General features: G+C 43.7%; 1 protein-coding gene across 3 annotated transcripts in view; it reads left to right on the forward strand.

Annotated features, from left to right (window-relative positions):
* Positions 1-20,991, forward strand: part of SPTBN1 (spectrin beta, non-erythrocytic 1) — a 209,357-nt gene that overhangs the window by 156,172 nt on the left and 32,194 nt on the right. For all 3 annotated transcript variants that reach the window (XM_083373144.1, XM_083373145.1, XM_083373146.1), the window contains 8 exons: positions 296-1,052; positions 2,040-2,242; positions 6,493-6,583; positions 9,601-9,747; positions 16,244-16,507; positions 18,365-18,589; positions 18,737-18,826; positions 19,430-19,708. In XM_083373144.1, the coding sequence (XP_083229270.1) occupies positions 296-1,052; positions 2,040-2,242; positions 6,493-6,583; positions 9,601-9,747; positions 16,244-16,507; positions 18,365-18,589; positions 18,737-18,826; positions 19,430-19,708 (2,056 nt within the window). The remainder of the gene's footprint in view (positions 1-295; positions 1,053-2,039; positions 2,243-6,492; positions 6,584-9,600; positions 9,748-16,243; positions 16,508-18,364; positions 18,590-18,736; positions 18,827-19,429; positions 19,709-20,991) is intronic.

Below are 20,991 nucleotides of genomic sequence, written 5' to 3' on the forward strand. Positions count from 1 at the left end.
TGTCAGCCAGATTGCTCTCCCTACCCTAGTTAGATTTGCCTACTTTCTTTATTCAAAGATTCTAATTCTTTGCCAACCTTAATTAAACAAATGATGTTATGTGCACCCGCCTTTTATATATCTGTTGGAATGTTCAAGTATTTTAGAATGTAATAGAATAATATAGTTGTTAGCATTATGTTGAGAGCTACAAATAAAGAGACAAAAACATATTACATTTTGAAACATGGAACAGAGAAGCAATGATGAAAATGTGAAGTTCACTGTTTTTTCCCTCTCTGCCTTTTTGTTTTAGGTGGAGCCAATTCAGAGAACTGGTGGACATAAAGAAAGATGCTCTTATCTCAGCTCTCAGTATCCAGAACTATCATCTCGAATGTAATGAAACCAAATCTTGGATCAGGGAGAAGACTAAAGTTATTGAATCTACCCAAGAGCTTGGCAATGACTTGGCTGGTGTTATAGCTCTTCAGAGGAAGCTAACTGGAATGGAACGTGACTTGGTAGCTATTGAGGCCAAGCTCACTGATCTCCAGAAAGAAGCTGAAAAGTTAGAATCAGAGCATCCTGATCAGGCTCGAGCTATTCTGTCTAGACTTGCTGAAATCAATGATGTTTGGGAAGAAATGAAAACAACTTTGAAGAACCGTGAAGAGTCCTTGGGAGAGGCAAGCAAACTGCAGCAGTTTTTACGTGACTTAGATGACTTCCAGTCTTGGCTTTCCCGGACCCAAACAGCCATTGCCTCAGAAGATATGCCCAATACGTTGATGGAAGCAGAAAAGCTGCTTACACAGCACGAGAACATTAAGAATGAGATCAATAATTATGAGGAAGACTATCAGAAAATGAGAGATATTGGTGAGATGGTGACCCAGGGCCAGACTGATGCTCAGTACATGTTCTTACACCAGCGTCTACAGGCCTTGGACACTGGATGGAATGAGCTTCACAAAATGTGGGAAAATCGGCAGAATCTTCTTTCCCAGTCCCACGCTTACCAGTTATTCCTTAGAGACACAAAGCAAGCAGAGGCATTTCTTAACAACCAGGTAAGCAGTTTTTGTGATAAGGATGTTTTAATTCTCAGAAAGTAGGTTCGGGCTTGTGCTTGTCCAAATGTTATGAATAGCATCCCCCTCTGTTGGAATGGAGTTCAACATCTGGAAAAATCACACAATGCCCATTCTTGCTTTAAAATGACAAAATAGTGATGTTAGTCTGATTATCTTTTTGGAGGATAACTTCTGAAATATGTTGGTAGCATTTTTCTACTTCTATTGAACTGACTGGCTAGATTTTAGCTTGCCACATGAAACAATAAGTACATTTTTATACTGATAGAAAATTAATTTGAGGTATTTGTCTGTGGGGTAGTGATTCTTTGACTCAAGAAACCATTTTTGAAATGGACAAGAAGTATTTTAAAAAACAGTTTTCTTATAAGGAAGCTATGATGAGCTACCCAACCTGATATATTGACTTTAGTCAGATAACACATACCTAATGAATCAAGAAGGAGTGACAAGCTCGTGTTCATCTTACATATCTTGTCCTGTTTTTCTTCTTCTCATTTATTGGGTACCTGATTTTCCCAAACTTTTATAATCCTGTATTGGAAGCATGCTTTAAGCCATAGTTGAAGAGAAATCAGGAAGTCATCCGGTTGAACTTGCCACCCATTCACAGTCCTCCAAATCATGATACTGGGATTATGGCTCTTGAATGTGATGTGACTATAACTGTGTGGCATGGGCAAATGGTCCAACAGATCTACATTTGTGAAGATTCACTCACTTTTGTCTCAGGATTAACAAGTATCTAGGAATCAGTTTGTTTAGCTATGGAAACATGTTTAAAAATTCACAGGGATTATGTTTGGGTCAAGAGTGGCCATTTGCATTAGAGATATGCAAATGAGTCTGCTGTACTGGTTGAATGTATTTGATCATGTTAACCTAGATAATGTTAATTGTAGACTAAACAGCCACAAGTTGTAGAATAAGTTATATCTTACTCTATCTATTTTTAAATTACAGGAATATGTTTTGGCACATACTGAAATGCCTACCACTTTGGAAGGAGCAGAAGCTGCTATCAAAAAACAAGAGGATTTCATGACCACAATGGATGCCAATGAGGAGAAGATCAATGCAGTTGTAGAGACAGGAAGAAGACTGGTTAGTGATGGCAATATCAACTCAGACAAAATCCAAGAGAAAGTGGACTCCATTGATGACAGGTACATTCATTAATGATATTTGGGAGAGCCGTGTGCTTGCCAAATGCACAATATCATGAATAAATTATAGTTGATTAGATTCACACAATACATTAAGCTACACTCAAATAAATTTGGCATTTGATGCTCTAGCAGAATATTCATTGAGTAAGGTTTGAATTGAGGACAGCAAGGAATATTGTTTAATGTTTTAACCTGAGGTTGATTTTATGGATGCTTTAATGTAGGACTATTGTAAGTTGCTAGGTTCATATGACTGGATGCCATACAAATATTTTTAATAAAGAATACACAAGGAGAGGGGGAAAAAACAGTTCAATTCAAGCACTGTGATCTCTTATATGACTAGAATCCTGTCATGAGTCCTTCGGGAAAGGGCGGTATATAAATCTAATAAAATAAAATAAATAAATAAAATAAAATGAGTATCGTGGATTAATGTACCTGTTCTACTCTACCCATCCTTGTTTCCAGCATCTTCCATAAGTTGTTCATGTTTATAAATTGTGCAATGAAGCTACCAGAGTAGAGGTGATGTAGCTGGGATTTCTGAGAGTTGAATATGCTGGTTGATAGTTCCTGACTGCTTTCAAACACACCTGTTGAGGTTAGGGAAAGTGGCATTAGAGCATAAAATGCCATTGCTTCCAAGTGAGAATGTTCATATGGCAAAGTTGTTTTATGACATTCCTTGTAACTTGACCAGTATTCAGAACAAAGTTAGTTGGATATAAAAATGTCTTGTTCTTATTCTGTATTGAATGTGGATTTCCTGTAAAATTACTTTGACTTTAATTTACGCCAGTCTACGCTGGCTCTAAATTTAGTATTTTGCTGGTGGGTATTCCTCTTTTTTTTTAAGGGATGCGGTGGCTCAGTGGGTTAGGACGCTGAGCTTGTTGATCAGAAAGTCGACAGTTTGGCGGGTCGAATCCTGAGTGCCGTGTAACAGAGTGAGCGCCTGTTACTCGTCCCAGCTTCTGCCAACCTAGCAGTTCGAAAGCACGTAAAAATGCAAGTAGAAAAATAGGGACCACTACGGTGGGAAGGTAACAGCGTTCCGTGCACCTTTGGCGTCTAGTCATGCCGGCCACATGACCACGGAGACGTCCTTGGACAAGCGCTGGCTCTTCGGCTTTGAAACGGAGATGAGCACTGGCACCTAGAGTCGGAAACGACTAACACGCATGTGCAGGGGAACCTAATTCCTCTTTTTGGTTTATGTTGGGCTTATCAAGCTGTAATACCAAAAAAATTACATTTCTAATTGCCTTTAGTGATATAGAATAATGTTCCATTAGAAGCAAACACCAAGTTAGAAAAACAAGTTGAAAGGGAGATACAGGATAGACTTCAGTAGTGGGGTTTAGGCATTAGGATGGTGGCATGCATGGGCTTCCAGAAGAATAGCTCCTTAGGGGCTGTCACACAATTCCAAGTTCAGTAGACCTTCCCAGCTCATAGATGGCTTCAAGATTGTTAATAATAAAGGAAGGTGATGACATCCTCTATCAGCACCATCTTATAAAAATACCTAACACATCTCTTGTATCAACTTCCTTGCCAAGTCTGTCTAGAGTTAAGTGGCTAGCTATAAGCTACATGTATACTCACCCAGCCATTTCAATAATTGTTAACTCTGCTGAGTGAGTGGCACATCAGATTGAAGATTTTGCACTGGCACTTTAGCTGAAGTACTGTACTTTTTCAGGGTCCAGTTAGCGGTCAATGCTCATAGCTGGGTGAAAATAGTACGTAGTTTAAATATAAAAAGTCCCAGGTTCAGTTGTATCTCCAGTTAGAAATGTTGAACTATTTTAATAGTTGTTACTAAACAACTGTGTCTCTCTTTGTGTGTGTGTCTGTATGTATTCATGCATGCATGCATACAAGTTTTTTCTTCCTTCCTTCATGGTGGCTTATAGAAAAAAAGAAATCCGGAAAAAAATATTTAATCGCTGTCTCTGTTACATCTGAAACAGAAACAATCATTCAGAGTTTTAGGAAACAGATGGAACATTAAGACTAACCTCCATTTAATCTTAGATGTTTTAAAGGTATTAACTGTAGCCTGTATCCACACATTTTTGAATTTGGTTTGTTACATAGTTAAAAACCTAGTGACTAAATCCAGACAAGCATAGGGTGACATATAAAACATATTTTTGTAACAATTAGAGAGCTTAGTTAGTAGTTTCCCACTCTGCATGATAGAGAAAACATAGTGAAGGTGTTCTGGTTTATTTTCTTGTTCACTATGAAGAGATTGTGTTTATAGCTTAAAAGATTTGTTCATATTTCAATTTATTGAACCAAGATATAATGATTAAGCCTTTTAAAAACGGAGTTGCTGTTTCTCATTTTCTTTAAGTCTAAACACACTACAGTCTCAGAGAATCATTGATATTTGCTTAGTTATTTGTTTTAAGGTTCAACAATCTGAGTTGTTTTTGTTTAATTCTGCAATCATCTCTTTCAAAAACAAAATTTGCTTGTAATTAGGGAACCCTTAAAAATACATACCACAACTTCCTTTTTCTAGAATACATAGGTATAATCACTTGCAAAGTTATCTTAAGCCTGTTACTTTATCTAAGGATTATGAAAACCACCAGAGAGCCTGACTTAGTAAGAGTTGGTTTATGGAGTATTGAGTCATAGCCAAGGCTTATTAAAGAGCCTTTGAGGAACTATGCCTTGTGTGAGAAAAATTCATAATATGTAATTGAATTATTAACAGAACATTCTGTCAAAGCATTTTAATTTTCATGCAGTTTTGGGGGGGAAATGGACAAGTTTTGCCCTTTATAGTGACAAAGAAATTCTCATTGGTGAATGAAAAAAAAAACTGGTCCAGTTTCTCTTACTAAATTTTACAGGAAATAAAAATGCTATTATCTGTAACCAACATAATTTTAAATAGACATTCTATATGAGTTTTGATGTCAAAACTATTAAGAGTTACCAGCACACAAATATTTTTAAAGAACAAAGGCTACCATGGTAATTTTATGTTAAATATTTTTTTCATTTCTCCTCTATTCAATGAACAGCGTAAAACTAACCATACCATTATTTGCACTGCAAAAATCTGGGTAATCATTAGAAAGCAGTAGTTTTCTTTGTCTGCTGCCACCTAATGGAATTTTGCATTTTCCAATTTTGCAGATTGGATAGCTTTTTAGTTTGGTTCTTTCTCATTAAGTCTTTGGCAAGATATTTTTCCTTCACTTGCTGATGTTATACACTGAGACCTAGCCCAGCTACAATAGTCAGCTAAAATATATAATGTGCCTGTTTCAGGTTTTCCCCCCAGTGTTTCTGAATTGAAAAGATGACTTTAGGTGAGCCACCCTCTCCTTGCCTGTTTGATATATGTGTGGGCAAGGGGGAGGAGGATGAAGGAGACAGTTTACACCTCTGCTCCATATGCTGCACAGTTACCATTTTGATTCTGGGTCCAATTCAAGATGCTGAATTTTATCTTTAAAGCCCTATATGGCATGCGGTTAGATTATCTGAAAGATCCTCTCTCCCCATCCCATCAAGTCCAGCGGGAGAGGCATGTTATAGGTCCCATCGGCTAAGGCGTTCCATCTGACAAACTTTTTCTGCTGTGTCACTGTCCCACTGGGCGAGATTAGTCCCATAATTTATTTATTTATTTGATCCCATTTATATCCCGCCCTTCTCCGAAGACTCAGGGCGGCTTACAATGGAAACTGCAATGCAACAATATATCTGAATTAATTCATAAATTGATTCATTTGTTTGTTTAGATTTCATATTTTTAAACCGGTCATTTTCCTCAGATGGGCAGTTTATTATTCATAAATATTCATTGATAAGTTATTCATAAATAGTTCCTAATTTACTTCTCTTTAGTTGCTAAAACTGAGTTAGTATTCTCCAACAAAATGTACATAGTTATATGCTGGAAATGAAACTATATCTTTAAAAAATTCAATCAGCATTCTCTTCAAATGAGCAGCATTCTCTGTTTAAATCCCCAGCATCATCATGAGTATACAAACAATTGTGAAAGTGCTTCCCGTTACTCTTTTGTGTGTAGGGAAATTTTGAGGCTTGTCATTGTGTCCCTTATTTCAAGGGGTTTTGTCCTTGTTTAGAAAAAGTCTATCATCTAAACGTTAGAAAATAATAAAAAGTGCAGCTTCTATTCTGACTGTATTCAATTTGCTCAAAGTTCCAGCACTGAAAAATGTCTTCTTTGTTTTTATTTTGAACAGACATAAAAAGAATCGTGAAGTGGCCAGTGAACTTCTGATGAGATTAAAAGACAACAGAGATCTTCAAAAGTTTCTTCAAGATTGCCAAGAGGTATGTTTTCTTAATCCATTGAGGAAATGACTCCTTCATTCCCCTTCAACAGAAGGTACTTCTGTTTGTTTGTGTCTCAGTTTGTCTGTTAGGTCCAATAACAGATGATAGCTATCGCCTCTAGACCAGTTGATTAACTTCTAATGGCAGACAGTCTTTAATAGCTTTCATTATTCCTGATTTTGTTTTGTTAAGCCAGCAACAGTGTACATTTCATTTAAAAAGCCAAAGGCCTTCTATAAAGGTCTGCATAATCATAAGTTCCTAGATTCTTCTTGTCTCCATTGCTTAACAATTACATACATTTTGCAGTCAGATACAACCACCATATTTTTCCTACAGAGAAATAATGATAAAAATTACTTAAATAAAAGAGAACCCATTCTCTCCACATGTTAATCTCTTATGAGAAAAACTCTTAATTTTCTTGGGACATTGGAGAGTTGCTACAAGTCAAGATAAAAATTCTGGACTATTGGACTTGTGGCTTGATAAGATTTAAGGGAATTTCGTGCGCTCATATTCACCTTAGATGTTAGAGATATAACAACTTAAATGAAATCTATAGATTTCAGCTCCTGAAAACCAAGGACCTGAGACAGAGAACATGCTAATCAAAGCTCAAGGGTATTGTCCATGATCAAGAATTATTGATAAAAATGGAGCTTAATCGTGACAAGGGATGGAAATAAAAGAAGTGCTTGATATCTCTGTGTTTTAAATGACTATGTGAGGTTGAAGCAAACAACACTCCCACCAAGCAGCCTATAGCAGGAACCATTCTGTCTACCTTCCTTTGCTACAAAAACTTTGCTCATAAATAGAATTGACATCCTCCCCCCCCATCTCATACTATGTTTTGTCACTCCTGGACCCTGAGAACATCTCTCTTTGTAAGTCAGGATAATATAGCTTCAAAGTGAACTTGGTGCTGCTTTGCAAGCAGACCAGCTATTGTCCAGTTGAAGGCTCAAAAAGAACCCTTCCTAAAGCCATGAACAACCTCTTTGTTATCTCCCTCTGAAAGGCAGATTCTTTTAATTCCCGCAATTGCAGATTTTCCTTTTATTTCCATCTTTAACGAGCCTTTTATGAAGTGACCTTTGGAAATGTTCATGAATGAATAAAAATGGTCTTTGTCAACCAAAAATAGAGGATGGCTGTCCTGGCTGTCCCATTCTGCTCCACTCCATTTGCTTGGAAAAGATTTTATATGTGGGAGAGATTTGTTGCAAGCTGTGAATCAGATGTGTTGACATACTTTCCTCTTGGGGGGTGGTTGGCTGAAAAAATGCCAAATATGCAGCTTCAAAATGTGCTACATTTTCTTAACCTTACAAAAAAGATTTGCAAGATTTGGATCTGATTACATTTCTTGTTAATAACATGAAGTTGAACTGGTAGTCAGTCTTCTTTGTTTGCCTGTAGAAAAGAAGTGATGGGTGAAATAGAGTCTCCTCTACACATACTCCCAAATTTGTTACAGAGGTTTCAGAAAGGAGGAGGAGGAGGCCAGGCAACTTCCTGTTCTATGGAATTACGGAATTCCACTCCCACAGTGTTAGATGAAGCCTTTGGTTATAGCCTCAGGCAGAGACATAAGTTGTGCCACTGTTAACGTTCCAAAGTCCAGCTAGTATAGGGGCACTGTGTTGACAGTTGAATGTTCACAGACCACTGTACACCAACCCTTGTTGTCTCTTCTGACAGTGATGCCCATATGAAAAGCAAGTTAAGAGTGGGAATTTCATTAGGAAGGGCTTTCATGTCAGACTCTTTTTTTGTCCCACCACTGAATAAGCAAGAGTCCCATTCTCATTACAGTCCTCCCCCACAATTCTGGATAACAAAGATTTCTGCAAAAGTTTTTTTTTCTAGTCAGGTTAATATAAGATCTTTTAATCTGTGTGTGTGTGTGTGTGCGTGTGTGTGTGTGTGTGTTTGTGTGCGCATGTGCATATGTGTGCGTGCACATCCACATGTGTGTATACACACAGAGACACACATACAGTATATTAAGAATTTAAATTGTGACTTTTGATATGAAAGAGTGCACTCTGTCACTGAGCTACACTGTTCCACTAGAATTATTTCTGAATAATTTGCATAGGGCCTTCAAGGATTTTCCTCTTGCTGCCCCTGAGTTAAGCTCTCTATAATTTCTTTTCAATCCATGTGTGACTGTATTTCAATCTTATAAATGTCCCTTACGGCTAAACTAGACATTGTGGCACCAGCACAGCTTTGGTTATGGGATAGTCTAGCCAGCTGCAAAATGGCTGAAGGCCACTTCATGCTGACAAGTAACAGATGGGCGGAGACCTGAGCTCACCCTCATTTCCATTTTGTCTTTTGGAACTCCCTTAGTATTTTTCATGAGTTATGAAATAAAGGTATACATAAGTGAAATGGCCTAAAGGAGAAATTTTGGCAGGGGAAAGCAGCAAGCAGTTCTGCTTTCCAGTTGAAGCCAAAGCTACATTGGTGTTTGAAAATATAGATCTCTGTAAGTTAATGTGGAGCTGGTAAATATCCTCACTTTGGACATTTCCAAAACCAACGACTTTTGATTTCTTCCTTACCGTCCAGTCCTAGAATTAAGAATTCTATGATTGAAATGATTTTACAGAATGATTTCCTTTGCAAAGCATTTGGTATAATTTCAATTTCCAAAATAGTTCACAATTTTTATTATGATCACTATAAATAAACCTAAAATATAATCATTACAAAGCTATTAAAATAGGTAAGAAAAGCATGATGGGATACAGTCAAGTCTTAGAGACATTTCAGAGTAGAAGGAGTTTTATCTGTTTATAATAACAAATGAGACATATAAGCATTCCTCAGAATCATGTCCCATAGTCCTGGAGCTAGTTTGGTAAAGGTCCTATTGGAGACACGTATTTCCATTATGCGAGCATCTGGACTCAGTCAGCTGATTGAAATTGTCAGGGAGTTTTATATGACTGGGTGCACACCTTATCTAAAATTAAATATTTCCACTCATTTTTCAGCTGTCTCTCTGGATTAATGAGAAGATGCTTACAGCACAAGACATGTCTTATGATGAAGCAAGGAACCTTCACAGCAAGTGGCTGAAACACCAAGCCTTCATGGCTGAGCTTGGCTCCAACAAAGAATGGCTTGACAAAATCCAAAAGGTATGGGGTACATGAATGGTGCTTCGGGAAAGGCATTTAGGTTTACTTGTCATGTCCTTGAGATGCCTGTTGTTTATAAAAAGCACATTTGTTGGATTATACCCACACCCAGTATTTTCCTCAAACACTTGGCCTTGGCTGAGTTTGTGCATACTGTATTGTAATACAGTTTACAAAGTGTGAACATAGCTGCTGTGGCATGTGACCTATGGGTTCTAAGCTAAGCATGTTATATGAACACTGCCAGTTGTAACTTACTCAGTAAACTATTGTGGCTTATCATTATTTATGATTCCAGAAAATGCCATGCTGGTTGCAAATTTGAGGGTTAAGTTAGTTTTACGTACTAAAATAATTATTCCTAGTTGCTTTTATATGGAAAATGCTGACAGTCTTCATTTCATTGATCTTGTGAAAGAGACTCTTCTGAGATTTTTAATTAACTTGAGCAACTTAGAGATGGGCATAGGAATGGGGATGCCTCCTGGCAAGAAAAATGGCAAAGACAGGTGCTTAGAAATGAGTTGTATCAGCCTTTCTAAACATTTTACCTTTAGATGTCTTGGACTATACCTCCTAATATTCACAAGCCATCTTCCTATATATGGGAAGGACCAAGATGGAGAAAGTGGACATGGGATCCAGGAGGGTATACCCAGGGTGGCTTATAAATACCGTATATACTTGAGTATAAGCCGAATTTTTCAGCCCACTTTTTGGGCTGAAAAATTCCACTTCGGCTTATACTCCAGTCAACAAAAAAAACTTACCGAGGACTTGTGCGCGGCCGAGGCTTTGGTGCTTCCGGGATCGCCCGCACCTCTCCCAAGCCACCGCCGTCCGAGACCTGCCGAAGTTTGGGGAGGTTTGGGGAGGTGCGCGCGCACCTCCCCAAACTCCGCGCCTTGCCTGCCTGCTTCTTTCCGCAGCGGAAAGAAGCAGGCAGGCAGGGCGCGGAGGAACGGAGACTTGCCGACGTTTGGGGAGGTTTGGGCGTCTCCCCAAACCTCGGCAGGTCTCCGTTCCTCCGCGCAGACCTGCCGACGTTTGGGGAGGTTTGGGCGCCTCCCCAAACCTCAGCAGGTCTCCGTTCCTCCTGCCGACCTTTGGGGAGGTTTGGGCGCCTCCCCAAACCTCCCCAAACCTCGGCAGGTCTCCGTTCCTCCTGCCGACCTTTGGGGAGGTTTGGGCGCCTCCCCAAACCTCGGCAGGTCTCCGTTCCTCCGCGCAGACCTGCCGACGTTTGGGAAGGTTTGGGCGCCTCCCCAAACCTCCCCAAACCTCGGCAGGTCTCCGTTCCTGTTTGGGGAGGTTTGGGCGCCTCCCCAAACCTCCCCAAACCTCGGCAGGTCTCCGTTCCTCCGCGCAGACCTGCCGACCTTTGGGGAGGTTTGGGCGCCTCCCCAAACGTCCCCAAACCTCGGCAGGTCTCCGTTCCTGTTTGGGGAGGTTTGGGCGCCTCCCCAAACCTCCCCAAACCTCGGCAGGTCTCCGTTCCTCCGCGCAGACCTGCCGACCTTTGGGGAGGTTTGGGCGCCTCCCCAAACGTCCCCAAACCTCGGCAGGTCTCCGTTCCTGTTTGGGGAGCTTTGGGCGCCTCCCCAAACCTCCCCAAACCTCGGCAGGTCTCCGTTCCTCCGCGCAGACCTGCCGACCTTTGGGGAGGTTTGGGCGCCTCCCCAAACGTCCCCAAACCTCGGCAGGTCTCCGTTCCTGTTTGGGGAGGTTTGGGCGCCTCCCCAAACGTCCCCAAACCTCGGCAGGTCTCTGTTCCTCCGCGCAGACCTGCCGACCTTTGGGGAGGTTTGGGCGCCTCCCCAAACGTCCCCAAACCTCGGCAGGTCTCCGTTCCTGTTTGGGGAGGTTTGGGCGCCTCCCCAAACCTCCCCAAACCTCGGCAGGTCTCCGTTCCTGTTTGGGGAGGTTTGGGCGCCTCCCCAAACCTCCCCAAACCTCGGCAGGTCTCCGTTCCTCCGCGCAGACCTGCCGACCTTTGGGGAGGTTTGGGCGCCTCCCCAAACGTCCCCAAACCTCGGCAGGTCTCCGTTCCTGTTTGGGGAGGTTTGGGCGCCTCCCCAAACGTCCCCAAACCTCGGCAGGTCTCCGTTCCTCCGCGCAGACCTGCCGACCTTTGGGGAGGTTTGGGCGCCTCCCCAAACGTCCCCAAACCTCGGCAGGTCTCCGTTCCTGTTTGGGGAGGTTTGGGCGCCTCCCCAAACCTCCCCAAACCTCGGCAGGTCTCCGTTCCTCCGCGCAGACCTGCCGACCTTTGGGGAGGTTTGGGCGCCTCCCCAAACCTCCCCAAACCTCGGCAGGTCTCCGTTCCTCCGCGCAGACCTGCCGACCTTTGGGGAGGTTTGGGGAGGCGCCCAAACCTCCCCAAAGGTCGGCAGGAAGAACGGAGACCTGCCGAGGTTTGGGGAGGCGCCCAAACCTCCCCAAACCTCGGCAGGTCTCCGTTCCTGTTTGGGGAGGTTTGGGCGCCTCCCCAAACCTCCCCAAACCTCGGCAGGTCTCCGTTCCTCCGCGCAGACCTGCCGACCTTTGGGGAGGTTTGGGCGCCTCCCCAAACCTCCCCAAACCTCGGCAGGTCTCCGTTCCTCCGCGCAGACCTGCCGACCTCCCCAAAGGTCGGCAGGAAGAACGGAGACCTGCCGAGGTTTGGGGAGGCGCCCAAACCTCCCCAAAGGTCGGCAGGTCTGCGCGGAGGAACGGAGACCTGCCGAGGTTTGGGGAGGTTTGGGGAGGCGCCCAAACCTCCCCAAACAGGAACGGAGACCTGCCGAGGTTTGGGGACGTTTGGGGAGGCGCCCAAACCTCCCCAAAGGTCGGCAGGTCTGCGCGGAGGAACGGAGACCTGCCGAGGTTTGGGGAGGTTTGGGGAGGCGCCCAAACCTCCCCAAACAGGAACGGAGACCTGCCGAGGTTTGGGGACGTTTGGGGGTGGCGCCCAAACCTCCCCAAAGGTCGGCAGGTCTGCGTGGAGGAACGGAGACCTGCCGAGGTTTGGGGACGTTTGGGGAGGCGCCCAAACCTCCCCAAACAGGAACGGAGACCTGCCGAGGTTTGGGGACGTTTGGGGAGGCGCCCAAACCTCCCCAAAGGTCGGCAGGTCTGCGCGGAGGAACGGAGACCTGCCGAGGTTTGGGGACGTTTGGGGAGGCGCCCAAACCTCCCCAAACAGGAACGGAGACCTGCCGAGGTTTGGGGACGTTTGGGGAGGCGCCCAAACCTCCCCAAAGGTCGGCAGGTCTGCGCGGAGGAACGGAGACCTGCCGAGGTTTGGGGAGGTTTGGGGAGGCGCCCAAACCTCCCCAAACAGGAACGGAGACCTGCCGAGGTTTGGGGACGTTTGGAGAGGCGCCCAAACCTCCCCAAACAGGAACGGAGACCTGCCGAGGTTTGGGGACGTTTGGGGAGGCGCCCAAACCTCCCCAAAGGTCGGCAGGTCTGCGCGGAGGAACGGAGACCTGCCGAGGTTTGGGGACGTTTGGGGAGGCGCCCAAACCTCCCCAAACAGGAACGGAGACCTGCCGAGGTTTGGGGACGTTTGGGGAGGCGCCCAAACCTCCCCAAAGGTCGGCAGGTCTGCGCGGAGGAACGGAGACCTGCCGAGGTTTGGGGAGGTTTGGGGAGGCGCCCAAACCTCCCCAAACAGGAACGGAGACCTGCCGAGGTTTGGGGAGGTTTGGGGAGGCGCCCAAACCTCCCCAAAGGTCGGCAGGTCTGCGCGGAGGAACGGAGACCTGCCGAGGTTTGGGGAGGTTTGGGGAGGCGCCCAAAGCTCCCCAAACAGGAACGGAGACCTGCCGAGGTTTGGGGACGTTTGGGGAGGCGCCCAAACCTCCCCAAAGGTCGGCAGGTCTGCGCGGAGGAACGGAGACCTGCCGAGGTTTGGGGAGGTTTGGGGAGGCGCCCAAACCTCCCCAAACAGGAACGGAGACCTGCCGAGGTTTGGGGACGTTTGGGGAGGCGCCCAAACCTCCCCAAAGGTCGGCAGGTCTGCGCGGAGGAACGGAGACTTGCCGAGGTTTGGGGAGGTTTGGGGAGGCGCCCAAACCTCCCCAAACAGGAACGGAGACCTGCCGAGGTTTGGGGAGGTTTGGGGAGGCGCCCAAACCTCCCCAAAGGTCGGCAGGTCTGCGCGGAGGAACGGAGACCTGCCGAGGTTTGGGGAGGTTTGGGGAGGCGCCCAAAGCTCCCCAAACAGGAACGGAGACCTGCCGAGGTTTGGGGACGTTTGGGGAGGCGCCCAAACCTCCCCAAAGGTCGGCAGGTCTGCGCGGAGGAACGGAGACCTGCCGAGGTTTGGGGACGTTTGGGGAGGCGCCCAAACCTCCCCAAACGTCGGCAGGTCTGCGCGGAGGAACGGAGACCTGCCGAGGTTTGGGGAGGTTTGGGGAGGCGCCCAAACCTCCCCAAACAGGAACGGAGACCTGCCGAGGTTTGGGGAGGTTTGGGGAGGCGCCCAAACCTCCCCAAAGGTCGGTAGGTCTGCGCGGAGGAACGGAGACCTGCCGAGGTTTGGGGAGGTTTGGGGAGGCGCCCAAAGCTCCCCAAACAGGAACGGAGACCTGCCGAGGTTTGGGGACGTTTGGGGAGGCGCCCAAACCTCCCCAAAGGTCGGCAGGTCTGCGCGGAGGAACGGAGACCTGCCGAGGTTTGGGGACGTTTGGGGAGGCGCCCAAACCTCCCCAAACGTCGGCAGGTCTGCGCGGAGGAACGGAGACCTGCCGAGGTTTGGGGAGGTTTGGGGAGGCGCCCAAACCTCCCCAAACAGGAACGGAGACCTGCCGAGGTTTGGGGAGGTTTGGGGAGGCGCCCAAACCTCCCCAAACAGGAACGGAGACCTGGGGAGGTTTGGGGAGGCGCCCAAACCTTCCCAAACGTCGGCAGGTCTGCGCGGAGGAACGGAGACCTGCCGAGGTTTGGGGAGGTTTGGGGAGGCGCCCAAACCTCCCCAAACAGGAACGGGGACCTGGGGAGGTTTGGGGAGGCGCCCAAACCTTCCCAAACGTCGGCAGGTCTGCGCGGAGGAACGGAGACCTGCCGAGGTTTGGGGAGGCGCCCAAACCTCCCCAAAGGTCGGCAGGAGGAACGGAGACCTGCCGAGGTTTGGGGAGGTTTGGGGAGGCGCCCAAACCTCCCCAAAGGTCGGCAGGAGGAACGGAGACCTGCCGACGAGCCGCGGCTACACAGGGTATTCCTGTGTATTCAGGCTTGCAAAATGGCGGATCGAGCCTCTGCTGGCGGCAGAGGCTTGCAGAACGGCGGATCGGCTTATACTCGAGTCAATAACTTTTTCCAGTTTTTGGGGGTGAAATTGGGGGTCTCGGCTTATACTCGAGTCGGCTTATACTCAAGTATATACGGTAGTAGGTGATGTGGAGAAGTATCAGTTCTGAACTTCAGAGTCTCTGGTGGAAGTCTCCTCATGATATTCACACAGGAAATGTATCTATATTTATAACGAATTTTATACTACAGTTCCCTGTTTAGCATGTATAGTTTACTGCAATGCTCTCTACATGGGGCTGCCCTTGAAGACCACCCGGAGGCTCCAGCTGGTGCAGAATGCGGCTGCACGGGTAGTGATGGGAGCATCCCGATACTCCCATATTACACCCCTCCTGCGTGAGCTGCATTGGTTACCGGTTGCCCTCCGGGTGAGAATTAAGGTGTTGGTACTTACCTTTAAAGCCCTACATGGCCTAGGCCCGGGATATTTGCAGGACCGTCTACTGCCGGGAACGACTTCCCATCGCCCAGTGCGCTCACACAGGGAGGGCCTCCTCAGGGTGCCGTCGGCTACACAATGTCGGCTGGCGACCAAGCGCCAGCCCTGTGGAACCAACTTCCCCTTGAGCTCCGGATGGCCCCGGATCTTCGGTCCTTTCGCCGCGGCCTTAAAACATTCCTTTTCCATCAGGCTGACCTGGACTGACAGGGATTTTTAAAATGTTTTTAACTTATTATTGGGGCTGCTAGTTTAATTCTTTTTTAACTTTTGTATTATTGTATTTTTGTTGTTGTTAGCCGCCCTGAGTCCTTCGGGAGATAGGGCGGCATATAAGTCCCAAAAATAAATAAATAAATGTACATCAAATTTTGGTCTGATACAGGCCAGAACCACTATAAAAGCTATTTTTTTCTGAGAAGATGCAGAGAGGAGCACCCATCCATAGTATTTATCTCATAAATTATGATGCGTGAAGTTGGGAATAGATTACTAAACTTGTCTATATTAGCAATTTCATTAAATTATGGTTATACTTACAACATCGTTTCCAAATGTTCTTTTCCAGCATCTTTTCTCCATTGCCCATGGCATGGCTTATTTTGAGTCTAGAGACCCAATATTAAAAAAAGACTGGACCTGAGACTTCAGGAACAGGCTAGCATAGAATCATGTGAATTAGTCCTAGGCAGGTGGAATTACCAGGTTATGGGAAACTTAAGTTAACTGTTCTTGGTTTATCATTCTGTTTATTTTTAGGAAGGGATGCAGTTGATTGCCGAAAAGCCTGAAACTGAAGCAATTGTGAAAGAGAAGTTGACAAGCCTACACCAAATGTGGCAAGAACTGGAAAGCACCACCCAAACAAAAGCTCAGCGGCTTTTTGATGCCAATAAGGCTGAGCTGTTCACCCAGAGCTGTGCTGACTTAGATAAATGGCTGAATGGCTTGGAGAGCCAGATACAATCAGATGATTATGGCAAAGATCTCACCAGTGTCAACATTTTGCTGAAAAAACAACAGGTAAAGCCATTGGAGTAGTAAACTTTGCCACTTTGGTAATGGACAGAAAGAAGGGCAAAAAAGATGAAATATACATGAGTTTATTTTTATAATAATTTATCTGAAAGCCTTTCCAGTTGGATAGTATTCAAGCTGACTACAGTGTTCCATTATTATATCACTTTTAGGTATTTGGGATACTTTTGTTAAGAAAAGCAAATGTGTCATGTGAAATATATGAAATAAATACTAAGCTGAGTGGTATTTAATGGGACAGTGCAATGCTTTGAATTCAAAAATGCTTCATAAAGTTCAAGGAACAAATGTGTCTGTCAATTTAAAGCAGCTTGTTTTTCCCCAGAGTTTGTTGGCTGCCCCTGCAGTTGCAGCCAGATGCTATATACATTCCCAGATCCGTTCCAAACCATTATTTATGCTTGCAAATCTATAGCCATAACATTTACCAATCTTTGTTTACCAGATGTAATCTGGATACAAATCTCTTCACCTGCCATTTAAAACAAGGAGAGAAAAAATATCTGAGGACTCATTCTTCAACAGTTCATGGCAGTCTCTAAAAATCTACAAAATATATTTTGTACACCATGTCCATTTGATGATGACAGAAATAGCACTGTTGTCCTTGACTGATCATTGCTATGTTGTTGTTAGCTGCGAAGTCGTGTCCGACCCATCGCGACCCTATGGACAACGTTCCTCCAGGCCTTCCTGTCCTCTACCATCTCCTGGAGTCCATTTAAGCTCACGCCTACTGCTTCAGTCACTCCATCCAGCCACCTCATTCTCTGTCGTCCCCTTCTTCTATTGCCCTCAACCTTTCCCAGCATTAGGCTCTTCTCCAGTGAGTCCTTCCTTCTCATTAGGTGGCCAAAGTATTTGAGTTTTAGCTTCAGGATCATTGCTATAGGTTTCCTCTATATTCTGGAGATTTGTCTGTCATATATGTAAGGTGTTAATTGGGGTTGATTTTACAATAGAGTTGAAATAGACACGGGGACATATTTAACTTTGACAAACTTGTACATTCGTTTCTTTTTGTTTGCTACATTGTGTTTTGAATGATTTGATTAAAAGAGATTGACACAATGGAGATGCAAGGTATTGGTGAATTTCTCCTCTCATAAATTGCTATAAATCACAAAAAACTATGTCACAGAAAGTGTCTATGGAGATTCTCGGTCATCCAGGTCATGGTTGTCCCAAAGGTGCTTTTTCAAGAGGCAACTGGACTTTCTTGTTTTTCTTTGAAGATGTTTCACTTCTTATCCAAGAAGCTTCTTCAGCTTCTGTCACAGAAAGGTTGAACCTTTGCAAAAAGTCTCAAAAGTACTAGAAAGCATTACACAGAACATCCAGAAAATTCTGAAAATAAAACTTGAATTTAAACCACAGGGCAGGACCCCAAGAATATAAAAGAAAAACATCACAATTTATTAAGATATGGCTGACAGCAGCAAGAAGCAATGTAGCACAACAATGGAAAAGAGAAACCCTTTCCAATAATACAAGTTTGGGAGACTAAAATTTGAGAATGCACAGCAATGGGAAAATGGACTATATATATATTTGTAGCACAAGTCTAAACAAATTCAAGCAGAAATGGTTCCTTTATAATAACTTGTTGCACAGAAAGGCAAACTAAAACACTTAGAGCATGGTTTTTGAAGAAGAAAGGAAAGTGTTTAAAAACCATTAAAATGACCCAAATGGAAGTGAGCAAGTAATCTCACTGGATAATATAAAAATAAGTAGCAATTGGGGGCTGAACTTTTTTGTTTTGTAGTCTTGCTAATGTTCCTTACAGGATAAGACCAGTTTAGCAATGGATGAATGTGTACATTTTCATTTTCGTTGTAGATGCTTGAGAATCAAATGGATGTACGTAAGAAAGAGATTGAGGAGCTGCAGAGTCAAGCCCAGGCACTGAGTCAGGAAGGCAAGAGTACTGATGAAGTTGATGGTAAACGCTACACGGTGGAGAAGAAATTCTTGGAATTGCTGGAGCCCTTGAACGAAAGGAAGTCTCACCTACTGGCCTCTAAGGAGATCCATCAGTTCAACCGGGATGTGGAGGATGAAATTGTGAGTTATTCTCAGTTACAGCTTGACATGTTTTATGAGTTTTCTGGATAGCACATGATGCTATCATCCCATCTCTCAATTCTTGTTATACTTCCTTCCCCTGCCTGTATTCCTTATTGATCAGCATATTATTTTCATCTCTGCTAGTTGTGGGTTGGAGAAAGGATGCCTATTGCCACATCCACAGATCATGGGCACAACCTTCAGACTGTTCAATTGTTAATTAAGAAAAATCAGGTAAGAGCCTAGAGTTTGTTAGCAATCTTCAGATAGGCAAAATATTCAAAATTTAGATTCTTTCCTTAATGAATATCTTAGGTGAAGCTTGTGAATGAATGCTCTTGTTCTTCTCCTTTTCCTTTCCACTGGCATACGTTTTACATTAACTTTTTAACAAATGAAAAATGCCATTCACACAATGGCATTCTAATCAGTGGCTCCAGTAATTTATATGCAACTGATAGAAATTAATCTATCTTATGGCCACTGCAGAGATAATACATTGTGCAGTTGTTTGAATCTACTCCACTTACCACAGTGAGCTGGTTTATTTCTTATGTCTGATTAAGCCTCCCATTCTGCAAACATTATGATTTTCTGCAACAAAAATTTCTGACACGGATATCAGATGTAGGTGCTTTGGGCATTACATGTGTGAGAGGAGAGGATAAAAGTTTAAATCATAAATGTGTATTGATTTATTCAATGAATTAATCTTTGAGAGCAGTTTTGTGTAATGGTTAGAATGCTGGTTTAGACACTGACTTGTCTTTATCTTTCTTTTAAGTATTTGTTAAGCTATTCCTAGTATGAGTATTGAATTCCCCCTACCCCCATTAGACACTTCAGAAAGAAATCCATGGACACCAGCCTCGTATCGATGACATTTTTGAGAGGAGCCAAAACATCCTTACAGACAGCAGCCTTAATGCCGAAGCAATCCAGCAGCGGCTTGCAGATTTGCAGCAGCTGTGGAACCTCCTGATTGAGGAGACAGAGAAACGCCACAAGCGCCTTGAGGAATCCCACAAAGCCCAACAATATTACTTTGATGCTGCAGAAGCTGAAGCCTGGATGAGTGAACAGGAGCTATACATGATGTCAGAAGAGAAGGCCAAGGTAAGGAAGCTTCCTGGAATATAGGAAACTGAGCACATCTGTAGTCACTGATCTGAATCAGTGTTTTTCCCAACTCAACAATTCTTAAGATGTGTGGACTTCAACTCCCAGAATTCCCCAACCAGCATGATATTAAAACTCATGCATATAATGTATAATGAAAAAACACTTTACTTTTGTTCCCAAAGACTGTATGGACAATAAGTATAGAATTAAAGACAGATAGGTAGAAGTCCTGAACTTGCTACGAAACCAAGATCTACCCTGTGCTGTGTAAAAAAGCTGTAAGCTTTGGCAACACAAACTATAGAACTGATTTAACTGGGAGACCAAAACGGTAACAAGCTAGCAGTTTTGCTTTTAATTATTTATTTAATTTGTATGCTGCCCATCTCACTGATATAGAGACTCTTCAGTTCTCAGCTTAAAACTGGACTTTCCCAACAGTCCACATAGCATAAAACTACAAATACTTCCCATTTTTCCTTTCTTTATGTTTCATTGTTTTGCATGGATATTTTTGCCTATTTCTGATTTGTATCAGCTACCATCAGAACATGGTCATAATGTTTTAAAAATTCTTTTAATTTACAATGTATTGTGCTGTGTATCTAAATCAGTGTTGAGCAGCTGCTTTTTGACCATCTTCCCAAACTGAGGTGCTTATTCCTGAGTACTTGCAGAAATCAGATTTAGAAAATGTGCTCAAATTCTTAAAGAGAAATAATTTCCCTTCTTTCTCAGAAGCCTGCTTTCTTATGCTTGAGAGATGCTTTTTCTTTAAGATTATTTTTTCTAGTTTATTAATGCTTTTTTGAATTGTCAAATATTTCTAGATTTCTTAATATCTGAACTGCTGTTTATTTCTCTCATTTGTCCCGATATTAAGTAAATAGGGCAAGAAAATCTTGTGGGTCAATTTACCATCGTCAGCTAATCTATCTTTTTGACTTGAGTTCAGTTCACTGTGTTTATTTCTTCTTTGATGAAGGACATATACATTTCTAGAAAAGGTGACCATTTAGTTTGAAAAAATAACTATATTCTGTTTCAGATTTCATAAACTCAGGGTAGGATTCTTGTATTTGGATTTGAATAATCCACATCTAAAGCAATAAAAATATTTTTAAATCAAATAACTGATTAAATCAGCAAGTTAGTGTCCATATTTTTGTTGCATTGCTTCATTGAGTCCAGCATGTCAGTGTTCAAGCACCTGCCTTTGTTAAAGTAGGTCTGTTTCTAGTTCCATTGAACTAGAAATCAAAAAGCAGCACAGGAAA

The sequence above is a fragment of the Vipera ursinii genome (genome assembly GCF_947247035.1).
Source record: "Vipera ursinii genome assembly, chromosome: 1".
Classification (NCBI taxonomy): domain Eukaryota; kingdom Metazoa; phylum Chordata; class Lepidosauria; order Squamata; family Viperidae; genus Vipera; species Vipera ursinii.